Source organism: Oryx dammah, unplaced genomic scaffold (assembly GCF_014754425.2).
Source record: "Oryx dammah isolate SB20612 unplaced genomic scaffold, SCBI_Odam_1.1 HiC_scaffold_18, whole genome shotgun sequence".
Classification (NCBI taxonomy): Eukaryota; Metazoa; Chordata; class Mammalia; order Artiodactyla; family Bovidae; genus Oryx; species Oryx dammah.
The window spans coordinates 87,720,397-87,733,364 of record NW_024070202.1 but is presented as its reverse complement, the minus strand read 5'-3'; the positions used below and the strand labels follow the sequence as shown (position 1 = coordinate 87,733,364).

Below are 12,968 nucleotides of genomic sequence, written 5' to 3'. Positions count from 1 at the left end.
ATTCCATATTATTTTCTGTACTTTTCTCATTTCTGACTCTGTGTTACTGCTTCAAGAAGAAAAATTAAAGATAACTGTTTCTTGAATTTCCATTTCCCCACAGTCATAAAATAGATAACTATATGAGAATTTAGACTACATTTCAAAACAATGAATGTGAGGTTACCAAAGAAACTGTGCTTGTACCTGACTTTTTTTTTTTTTTTTGCTACTGTTTTATTATGTGAGCTAGAAAGCTGAAAATAACTAGAGAGTTAATGGAAAAGTTGATATTTTTCACAGGACTTTTAATTATTTTTATCTGGTCCTGATTTATTCCATTTGAGCCCCAAAGCACTGTCTAATTCTAGGAAGAAAAGTCTAGAATATGTCTGATAAGATGGTTGTAGCTGCTTTGGGGCAGAAGAAACAAGAGGGGAAAACAGCTTTGAGGGACAGTGTGGGTCAGGTCAAAGTCCTGGGATGTCAGCTCCCAAGATGAAATGGTAATGGACACATGTAGTCCTCTTAAGCTAATTTTCACCTGTTCCCAGGTCTGCTTGTTTGTCTTTCTTCACTCATGTACTGATGATTTGAATACAAATAAAACACACACACCCATGTGTACCTATTTCCTGTGCAACTCCATGAGTATCAGGTCCTGTGCTAGGTTCTTTGGTAAACAATTTCTTAAAGATGGAATAAAGGGAGCAAAAGTCATAACATATCTGCTCTTGTTTTTGTGAGAAGCATGAATAACCATGCAGCGACAGAAGCAAGAGATGAGGAGCAAAGCTAACTCCTGTATTTAGTAGGGAATATCCCCCCGCCCCAACATCTTCTTTCTTGGCTGCTATCGCAGGAAAGACGGGAAGTGCTGCTTCTCACGGACCGTCAGAAGCGATTCCACTTGTACTCTTCCCGTGAACACTTTTCTGTATTCTCACACAGGCGCTATCCTGACTGCCGTTGCATCAACTTTGGATCATGGTTTATAATGTCCTTCCCGGCTGCCATTATTATTCTCCTCTTGTCTTGGATCTGGCTTCAGTGGTTTTTCCTAGGATTCAAGTGAGTACATAGTCCATGTTAATCAGGTCTTTATTTATTGGTGTCTGGGTTCCATGTTCTCAGCCCCTCATCCAGGGCTTTTACACCTATTTCATGCATGCTGCATTTCTGCATTTCTCTTCCCCACAAAACTGATATGTATGAACACATGCATTATGGAAACTCTAGAATATCATCTATGGAAGAGTGTTTGTAGACAGAAACTCTATCTTGGTCTCCTCTGATCCTACGCCATTAAGATATTAATAAACCAGAAGGACATATGAAGCTCATTATGGTGAGGACCCAGCCCACCTGTTTAAGCAGAATTTTAAGAAATTTTGCTCCTCTCTTTGGTTTAATGTGTGGACTTCCTCAAGCTATCAGGTAACTTTAAGCTGTAGCATGCAGAGCTTCCTGTTTCATCCTGACATTGTACTAACATTGACATGCCCTTGAAAAGCTAAAACAAAAATCTGAGAGCATGCTCTGTGGAAAGAACATTGGATTGAGAATCAGGAAACGAGGGACAAAGTTGTGGCTTCTCACAAGACAGATGAGTGATCTTTGCAAATCCTGACCCATTCTCAGTCTCAATATCTTCAACTAAGTCAGGAGAATTTAACCGGAAAATCAGCAAGCTCACTTGCAACACTATAATTCTAATATGGATGGGCCCTTGTTGAAAATAGAGAAATTGAAGTATGAAACACTGATCAATCAAGAGCCAGAGAATTTGCAGATGTTACCTTGGCTGCGACTGAAGTTAGTGGTTCCTAAGTACCAATGAGTTACACAGCTCAAATGCCTGCCAGCATTTAAAATTATGCAGGGTTCTACAGCGAAATTAAAAATGCTGCCTCAAGAGATTCAGCACATATAACAATACCCACAGAGAAAGGGGAAAGGGCTGTTTATCAAAGCTTCAGGATTTTTTTCATGAAAAAACAAGCCAATTCAACTTCTTTTTTTTTTTTGGGCCGCCCTGAGAGGCATTTCCCCAACCAGGGGTGGAATCCACACTCCCTTCAGTGGATGTAAGGAATCTTAACCACTGGACCTCCAGGGAAGTCACTCAACTTTATCTTTATACGGTTTTATTTAAATAACTTCAAGGACCTGTGAATGAAACAGCATGTTATCCACTGCACGGGAGACTGAAGTCAGCTTTCTGTACTTCCTCTGAATAGCCAAACACTCCTGTGGAGTCATGTCCCATACCCGTGCCCACATTTCCCAAGCTTCATCATGTAAGGACTGATATTCTTCCCTCGCCATTCCTCTTCCTGGTTTTTCTCCAGAACTGCCAGTTTTGTTAGCAGTGAGGAGATAGTACTGATGGTTTTTTTGAACAATCTATTTGTCCAGATTGCAGGAGCAGCATGAGACCACGCTCCCACTGGAGCCAATGTGTGGAATGTCACTGCCTACGGCAGGTGGGCATCAGAGGGAAAAGGCCAGCTGCATACTAAGTGCCCCTTCCTGGAAATCCAAGCCTTTGGGGGTCTATTCAATTGTGCAGGTAACAACATAGGATGCAGGGGACTGGAATCCCAAACCAAAGGAGAAAGCATCCAGTCTCAGACCCCAGCTGTTTTGTTCTTTTTTTTGCCTACATATAATGACTTTATAAAATATGTAGGTGGCCCTTATCATCATTTTGAAGTGGCCCACCACTTAAAAAGGAGAAATTTAGAAGATAATGGGCAGAGGCACTGAAATGTGTTTCTCCATGAGGAAAAACATCCTGTGAAGTGCATATATTAGCCAAGTCCATAAATCATGATCATGTTGAAGCAGTCCCCTTGCTGTCCAGTGTTGGTTACCCGTGGCACAGATTTATGCTCCAGCTAATTTTTCAGTGTTCTTTTCGATCTGCCAGAGTATTCACCTCCAGAGGTTTTAGGTCAACAAACAGAAATGATCAGCCCCTCCCCTGGCAGGCTGATGAACACAGACAGGCTGATGAACACAGTTCACTCACCCATTATAAATGACCCCAACCTACTGGGGAAGTGAAGCTCCTCTATCAGTGCCACGGGATTTATTTCAATGGAGAGGTTGATGCATTGTCATATGCTTCATCAGTTCCATTGCAAAGGCATTAACCTTCATTTGCAGCAAAGACACTTTGGATTTTGACTTAACTATTGATGGTCCCCAAGCAAAGTGACAAAGTACATAGGCAGTCTACTGGGTAGAAAACAGTTTCTAAGGAGACTCATCTTTTCTTTAACTCTACTTAAAAAAAAAAATTCTATTGACGGCTCTCAAGGCGGTCCACAGATTAGTTTCTTTTAATGGTAGAATTTATATTCTGACAAGAGGAAAAATTTCAAGACTCGTGCTAGTCAATCATTTAATGGAGGCTATAAAAATTAAATATTACTCTTTTGATCTTAAATGCAACACTGATCATCTAATCATGTTCATTGGGTGGGGGGTACATGTGGGTGATTTTGAATATGTAGGATGGATGACTTAAGAATTGAGGAATTTCTGCCCCTACAAAGATAGTAACAGTCCAAACATATCTGAGTAACGGAACTGCAGAAAAAATAAATATAACGTGTCTTCATGTGTTAACTGCCCTCCTCCCACAGTCTTTGTCCCATCTACTCTTTCATAAATAGCCATGTTTACCCTAAGCAATTTTACAGAAGAATATGTCCTTGCTTCCTTTCTTTTTTAAAAACTGCTTTATTGAGGTGTGCTTGACATACAAAAAGCTGTAGTTACTAAATGTATACAAAACTTACTGTGTTTGGGGATAAGCCTATACCCATGAAACCATCATCAATATCAATGCCATGAACTTATCCATCACTTCCAGAAGTTTTTCCCTACCTCTTTTGCTTTTTTTCCCCCTCCTTTTGTAATAAAAACTCTTCACGTTAGATCAACCCTCTTAGCAAAATTTTAAGTATATTATTGTTGTTGTTCATCATAGTCTCTGTTTGTACAGAGATATCCAGAGTTTGGAGGAGGGCATGGCAACCCACTCCAGTATTCTTGCCTGGAGAATCCCATACACAGAAGAACTTGGAGGGCTATGGTCCATAGGGTTGCAAAGAGTTGGACACGACTGAAGCAACTTAGCACAGAGGCATCCAGAGCTTACTTATTCTGCATAACTGAAACTTCATACCCTTTAGCCAACATCTCCTCATTTTCTTCTTATCCTAACCCTTGGAATATACCATGTTACTCTCTACTTCTGTGTGTTTAACTATTTTAGTTTCCACATATAAGGAAAATCATGCAGCGTTTGCTTTTCTGTCTGACATTTCATTTAGCATAATGTTCTCCAGGTTCATCCACAATGTGGCGTGTATCAGTGCTTCATTCCTTCTCATAGCCAAATAGTATTCCACTATATATGTGTGGAACAGTTTTTATTCTTTTTCTTATCCATTTGTCCATCCAAGGACTTTTGAGTTGTTTCCATATCTCGACTGTTGTGAATAATGCTGCAATGAACATTTGAATGCAGATATTTCTTAAAAATGTAGATATCAGTTTCTTTTGGATACATACCCACAAATGCTTTCCACACCAACATATGATGTAATCTAACTGAGCTACTCATACATTCCAAAAGATAATCCGTGAGAATCTGGCCAGTTTTCCATTTGTTTCTTCCTCTGGAGGGATATTTTTAAATCAAGATTTAGAGCAACACTTCACAAAATGTTATTCAAGGTTTTGAAGACCCTGGACTTCAGGATAGAAGAATTAGTCACAGGAGAAAGGAGTCACTAAAAGTAAGCAGCTAAAAGAAATAGAGACTGACAGTTACTGTTAGAAGTAAATTGGAAGATTATCTGGTTGATGCCATTAGAACATAAGGAGTAAAGAAATGCAAAGAAAAATGTAATAGAATTGGTTTTATTTCTGAAAATAGACTGAGTTTGGACTCCTTTCATGATCAGTGTATGTGACTTGTGTGCCTAAAGTATAACTGGAGTTTAGCATATTGTGTGAAAATTGATGGGTCTAACAACCAACTATCTTGTAAGCCTGACAAAGCTACTATAGAGTTAATGAGTCAAGTATTTACTGAATTACTGGGCTCCCCCCCCAAAAAATACATGCTACAGCCCCCATTCTCTAATAATTCTCACTAGTGAGATAAAACTTTTCTATGAAAATTAACAATCACACTTAAGAAATATATTAAAATATTTAACAGTCAGGTATGTAATAAAGTATTAAATTAGAGTTGAGTGGCACATAGCAAAATTCCAGTGATGCCAAAGAACTTGGAAAAGGAAAAGCTTAGCAGATGATGTCATGGAAGGTATGGAATGACAGTTAGGCATCGAAAATTAAGCAAACCAGGAAAAAACAGAAAAGAAGGGAGAGGACATTCAGAGAAAGAGGCAGAGGTATAGGCAAAAAGCACAGGTTTTTGTTATTAGCGGGGACCTTTATATTTTCTGACACTTTCACACACATATCTTCTATAAAGGGAAAATTCTTTGTTTAACAAGCTTAATTATTCTTTTTAAATTAATTAATTAATTTTAATTGGAGGATAATTACCTTACAATATTGTGATGGTTTTTGCCATACATCAACATGAATCAGCCATAGGTGTACATGTGTGCCCCAAATCTTGGATCCTGTTCCCACCTCCCTCGCCACCATATCACTCTAGATTGTCCCAGAGCATCGGCTTTGGGTGCCCTGCTTCATGCAGCAGACTAGCACTGGTCATCTGTTTTACATATGGTAATATATATGTTTCAATGCTATTCTCTCAAATAATCCCACACTCTTCTTTTTAGCTTTAAGGAGATGTTCCAATGTGGCAAACCCCCAACAGCCAAACAAAAAGCCTGTGCTGCGTTTATTAAACAAGAATACCAAAAACTTGGACCAATAAGGTAAGATACACATGCACATAGACACAAACACACAGAGGGATGCAGCTTATACTGCAAGTATTTGTTTAAAGACAAATATGTGCATAAGTGTCTGTAATGTGTTTATTATACTTGATAAGGGCCCCAAGTGTTCTAACCTTTATAAATATAATTCCACATGATAAAATACAGACCATGTCTAACTAAAACTTACCAGGTAGGATAAGAAGCTGAAAGGCCTACTGAGGAGTAAAGCCCCCTTCTAACCACAGATTCTCTTAAATAATTGATACATCCGATTTTTACAGTGTTTGCGTTCTCCCTGACAACAGTTCAGGGAGCTTCTGCAAATGTTCTGACTGAGAAAATAAATGAAAGGATTGGAATTTTCCCACAGATATCAAGAAATTGTGACCTTAGTCCTCTTCATTGTAATGGCCCTGCTATGGTTCAGCCGAGATCCTGGATTTGTTTCTGGTTGGTCTGCACTTTTTTCAGAGTAAGCATTAAGCGTTATATTTGTCACTTGTTTTATACTCTGCTTTTCTCCTAAGTGGTTCCTATAACTCTGAAAAACTGTATGAGAGTTGCTTTTCTTCCTTTCCATTGAAAAGATTTTAAAAATTCTAATCTTTTCAGGAAAAAACAGTGATAAAGAATGAAATTTCGGGTAAGGCAGCAAGCTCGGAAGCCAAACTGCCCTGTAACTAAAGATAAGGCTTCTTCAGACAAGACTATTTTCTTCCTTACAAAATTAGAAGGATGATTTTCAGGAAAGCCATGTTTTAATATGGTCAGGAGTATAGACCTTGGAGCCGCACTGCTTTGGTTCTATTCTTGTCTCTTCCACTTACTTTGGACAAGTCACTTACCTCTCAGTTTCTCCATCTGTAAGCTGGGGCTAATAATGGCACTTAGAATAGTGCTGTATTCTTCCCACAAGAAGTGCAATACAAGTGTTTATTATGTGCACTGAATACCACTCAGTCCTAATAACCTGATATGAATTCATATTCTGTGATTTTTTGCCAACCTGTTTTTATTTCTATGAAGGGTATTTAGTTCATATTTTGTCTTTTCCTCTGTTGATGTCCATTTTTGTACTATTTCCCTATAAATCTATCCCTGCCCCTATTTTATAAATAAGGAATTCCTGAATAAGCAAGAAGACTGACTTTACAAGCTACTGTTAGAAGCTGGGTCAGAGTTAACTTTATCTGTCAGTGATTTATAACCCAGCAGACACTGCTGAGTCATGTGAAGTGAGGGGGAAGATTGTAGAATAATTTGCTAAATTAAGGACCATCCTACATGTCCATATAAATACCTTGGTTTGAGATTCACGTTTCCAAATTTGTCTTTCACTGAAGTCCTCTGTATCCTAAATTCAGCAGATCTCTGATTTGACTTCCTGTCTCACATCCCCCCACAAAAATCCATGTCGTGGGGGTAGAAACTAAAAATGTTTGAGTGAAATCTATTCTGCCCACATGGATTGAAGAAATTCTTGCATCAGAGCCTTCTGGTTATATAGGTATTGCCAACATTTTTTTTAAAGCCACCAAGTGTGCTCGCCAATTCCTAGTGAGCACACAAGAGCAACAGTGCAGTGTGGGGCATATTTTCAAGGGTCAGCTGCAGCTTTATAGACTTTTTCTTTCCATTAGGGTGAAAACTTTTCATTTCAAGAAGTCTAAACAAAAGGCAATATCCAATCATTTATAGCAAGCTGTTCATAGCAAACTGTTGTTTAACAGTTTGATTTAAACTTTATGGTTTCGTAATAAGACCTAGACCAACAGAAAATATAATTCTTCCTCCTTTTAAAAATGCCACTCGTATCATTCTAGGTGGGGAGAGTCCTAAACCCCAGTGTATAAAAACCAAATGAAATCAAACAATGGCGAATAAAAACCAGGCAGAAACCCCAATAGCAAATTCAATATAAACAGTTTCTAATTCTCCTCCTTATGGGAGGAAAATGTAACTCAGATGTTTTGTCTGTAGCAGGAAAACAAAGAGTATTTGCTTTGAGGAGGCACCCATGTTGTCTCAAATTCTGAGAGAAAACAATAAGAAAAGAAAAAAAAAGCTTTGAAAGAGGAGGGAATTAGCATATATATATCTAATTGGCAATTATGTTTTTAAATTTCCAGAGCAAATAAAATTTACCTCAGCTTAATGTTTTGTAATATTGAGACAACCTTAGTTCATGATAAACTAAAAATAAAATGATAATAGCTTAAAAAGTCTTTTAAAGAGCAATTATTTCTGTATTTATGGCTTAATTTTGTATGAGGTATATACCCTCTAGAATATATTTGTAATGTAGAGATTTTAGACATTGAGAGTTTCTGAAGCTAGAATGATAAATCAAGATTTATTGCTACCACCTCGTGTTTTCATTCCATCTGTTTGAACCTGGAAAGATTTCAATATGTCTTTTGATATAAAACAAAATCAGATTACATGATGCCTGACCTAATTTGGCAAAAATCCAACAAAAATTATAACTGAAATAAAAGAAATAAGGAACTATAAAATAATAAATATTGGTTACATTTCTTAAATAAATTATACCAAGGCAGCATTTCACTCCACAATGAAAGAAAGTCTATATTTAGGGGAAAAAAAGCTGCTTTATAAAATTGTCAGATTGAATAAAATAATGGATTTCCTTGATTATCTAGATTGTTCAAGTAAGTTACAGGAGTAAAGAGGCTCTTTACTATGTGTGCATTGCTGAGTTATAAGGTAGTAAAATAATCTTAGGGTACACACTCTGCTTTTCAGACTCAAAGATTCACTAATTAATATGCTGACTTTTAAAACTGATTTTTAATTGTTTCTTCCTGTTTCATTCATATCTGGTCTCCAGGTGCTTCTTAACTGTTGGGGATTCTGAAAACCTGTCTTACTTGCAGGAATGGCCTGGTATTTCTAAGACCCCATCTGTTCCTGAATAACTCTTAATTTGTACAGTGATCATCTCTGAGCATCTCAAAGCCATTCTGATAATTAATATTCTTGATTGAGTTTCATAGGGTACAAAGCTTCAAATGAGTCGATTTCTTTGGTATGATATGGCCAGGGCCTATAAACACAGAAGCAGATGTTCTATCTTAGAAAAACAGATCAATTTCTTTTCACAATTTACAGAAGAGTTTTAAAAGACTCTGGAAACATCCATGCCTTGCCACAATTCAATAGTAGCCTTTTATAGACAATTGTGTAGGACTTGGCCTATTGTTTCAACCTCAATACTTTGTCAATATGATTAAAAGAAATAATCTAGAGAAGAAATTATTTACCAGATCTGTCAGCTTTACCTGAAAGGGAACTTTTGGCCTAGCATATCAACATGTGTAAACTTGATTCTTAAAAATAAGGAGACCTATGAAAATAATGGGGATGTGGTCTGAGATTTTCATTTTCACTAAGTTTCATTTTTAGTTGTGAATCCATAGATTATAGAGCGGATTATCCAGAATAAATAACCAATATCACCACTCCTACTTCCATGCTGTTAGCATAATCAGTTGGTGCTTAGTTCATGGAAATCCTTGATGGCCTTTTTTAATGCGCACACTTATCTTTTTCAGGTATCCCGGTTTTGCTACAGATTCAACTGTTGCTTTACTTATAGGACTGCTGTTCTTTCTTATCCCAGCAAAGAGACTGACCAAAACTACACCTACAGGAGAAACTGGTTGAGTATTATTTATAATTCTGAATGAATTTGACAGAGAGCAAAAGTACAAAATTCCCTTTGTTTCAGTTAACACTGTAGAACAGAAGGAATGGACATGAACACAAGCTGCTGGTTTACATCTCCTGTTTACACACTGCAACCCCTGTTCAGACTGTACCCTTCCTCTCCTCATACGAAGGACCATCTTACTTTGTAGAAGCTAGAAGTAGATTTCTTTACACACCATGGTTAGTTAGAATTCTACTATGGGTGATACTATTTGGTCTATCATAAGCTCATTGTCCTGGTCATAATCAGAAATAATCTTACTATTGACAAATACAGGAACAAGAACTTGGCGGTTATACTTCAAGATGAGCCTTCAGTAATAAATGCTGAGGATCTAAAAATGTGAGGAGTTTCAAGGGAAGAGTATTTACAGCCTCACAGTAGCCTTGGAGAAAATGCAAATCAACCCCACACTTAGCCATAACCTGGTGTCACAGAAGAAAGAAACCATATTCAATGGGAGATTTCATTGTCTTCATAACACATAGACAAGAAAACGTGTCTCCTTATTTGGGTATAAATACACACACACTTCTTCTCATCCATGCCTATGCTTTATACTAACACTAAGTTTTGGGTAGGCAAATTCCTATGTTGTCAATATGGGAAGATGGTTTAAAATTGTTTGGAAATAGGCTGGTAGAGTTGTGGTGTTTTGTTGTTTATTATTCATTAGTCATTGATTTATTTGCTGGGATGGAACTGGTTGCCACGCAGTTAGACTGGCCCACTTGACTTCTTGAGTAGGAATAGATGAGTGACTGATGAGTCAGATTTCCAGGACATGATATACGTGAACAGTATAGCATAGAAATAAATGCCTTTTGTTCTTCATTTGAGACTAGCATATCTCAAATGTGTTATAAGAAGGTTGTGTAATATAGAGCAGATTCCTATGAGACCCCGAGGTCTCTGACCATTGCAATCAAAGCCCTAAGGGCTTGCAGTAGTGTGTTCTCCATGGCTTAACCTCTCTGACCCCTACTTCTGAGTCCTCCTCTCAGAAAGAGCTTTGCCTTCTCCACCATCCTCTCTCTTATCATTCTTTAACTCCTCTTCTCCCTGATAAACTGAGTCATGTTAGGTTTTAAAATGCAAGATAAGACATAAAATGGACTTCCCAGGTGGCTCGGCCTATAGAATCCACCTGCCAATGCAGGAGACATGGGTTTGATCACTGGGTCGGGAAGATCACCTGGAATAAGAAGTTTGATTTAAATCCTATGGACAGAGGAGCCTTGTGGGCTACAGTCCATGGGGTCACAAAAGAGTCGGACATGACTTAGCAACTGAACAACAAGAAGACATAAAACATTCAGTTTTACATGAGAAGAACAGTCAGAGATGTTAGTGTTTAACAGGATATATGGTCTTAATTCAAGCAGAAAATACCAAAGTTTCCATCAACAATGACAGTTGGTTTGGTTTAAGTTTGTGGGAAGGAAACTGGAAGAGGACTTCTTAGTAATCTTAAAAGCTTACCATGTAGAAGGTTGCCTGATACACACAAAAGTTAAATGGGCACAAAATCCATGTTCATGGATGACATTATTTCTAAGCAAATCAATGGAGTTATCAGAATCCAAATACCAAGAGAAATCCTTGTGATTATTGCTTTATGAGCATTTTAAGGTTTCCTGAATAATAAGAAAATTATTTAATCTGAACTTTGAATTATTTTAAACTGAAATTCAGGTGAATCTATCATGACCCTCCTCATGATTTGAAAAAAATAAAATATTCAAATAAATACGAGTGAATGATGATGTTCCACAGATGCTGTTTTATCAGTGGTGGATTGCAGATAGCCCAATGCACTTGTTACTCAGGGTAGGCAAAAATGTTAGTGGAACAAATGAATGAATGACTAGTGTTATATATGATGTTATCACTCATCTAATTTTTTTCTATAATAAAATGCAAAGAAGTTTTCCAAGTTAGGGCATTTTTCTTTTTTTAATAATATAATGTTCTACCTAGGCCAGGTAGAAATTACTCAAAGTCTGGATCAAGTTGCCTATATAAGAATAATACAGAAAGAAAACTTTTCATGAGATGGCTATTTAAGATAATAAGAAATGTCATATTGTAATATTTAAGCAATGTTTAACTGTAGGACTTTTTGTTTTTCAGTTGCTTTTGATTACTCTCCACTGATTACTTGGAAAGAATTCCAGTCATTCATGCCCTGGGATATAGCCATTCTTGTTGGTGGAGGGTTTGCCTTGGCAGATGGCTGTGAGGTAATACTCTGTGTCTAAGATACCTAGCAGTTAACTAAGCTATTCAAAAGAAGGACACAAGGACAGTCAAGCTTTTGGAATTCTCAATTTCATTCTATCGTTGTAATGATGCAGATTTCAGTAGCCAAGCAGTAACTATACCACACAGATGAGGTGAGTCCAGAGTTCAAGAATTTCTGTGAGCATAAATCATCATTTTTATGATGTCCCAGCATGTCAAAAGAAAAATAAATATAATTCTTAATACATGAAATAGGATTAGAAGAGAAGCTTAATAATAAAAATAACATATAAAAGTCACTTATACAGAGACTCCTTGTAAAACATTTTTTTGTTGTTTATACCCTCACCTTATCTCATGATGAATTTAAGTAGCTCTCAGATTTCTCTGCAATTATGTGCTATGCTAAGCTGCTTCAGTCGTGACTCTTTGAGACACTATGGACTGTATCCTGCCAGACTCCTCTGTCCATGGGATTCTCTAGGCAAGAATACTGAAGTATATCATGGTCCTAATATTTCCAAAGAAGAATGAGAAACAATAGAACTGCATTATATTACTTGTTACTTATTAAATACATTAAAATTACTTCATATATGCTTATTCAATGAAGTCCAGAAAGAATTTCACATAGCCATGTTAAATATTTATTATGTCTAATTTTTAGCGTCCCTGGTAGCTCAGCTGGTAAAGAATCCACCTGCAATGCAGGAGACCCCAGCTCAATTCCTGGGTTGGGAAGATCCGAGGGAGAAGGGATAGGCTACTGACTCCAGTATTCTTGGGCTTCCCTGGTGGCTCAGCTGGTGAAGAATCCGCCTGCAGTGTAGGAGACCTGGTTTCGATCCCTGAATTGGGAAGATCCCCTGGAGAAGGGAATGGTTACCCACTCCAGTATCCTGGCCTGGAGAATTCCATGGACTGTATAGTCTAATTTTAGGAAGAAATGAAATCATCATGAGAAATAAAGTTGGCTGTTTCTTTGGTCCATCATCTATGCAGCTGATATAAAGTAAAAGTCTGGGGAAACCTTTGTCCCTTGAAATTGCCCTGGTTATAGGGTTGCT

General features: G+C 37.5%; 1 protein-coding gene across 1 annotated transcript in view; it reads left to right on the top strand.

Annotated features, from left to right (window-relative positions):
- The window catches only part of SLC13A1 (solute carrier family 13 member 1), a 105,351-nt gene that overhangs the window by 58,447 nt on the left and 33,936 nt on the right, over nt 1-12,968 (top strand). Inside the window, exons 8-12 of the mRNA XM_040259552.1 lie at nt 931-1,050; nt 5,820-5,918; nt 6,295-6,396; nt 9,500-9,606; nt 11,791-11,900. Coding sequence (XP_040115486.1) covers nt 931-1,050; nt 5,820-5,918; nt 6,295-6,396; nt 9,500-9,606; nt 11,791-11,900 — 538 coding nt within the window. The remainder of the gene's footprint in view (nt 1-930; nt 1,051-5,819; nt 5,919-6,294; nt 6,397-9,499; nt 9,607-11,790; nt 11,901-12,968) is intronic.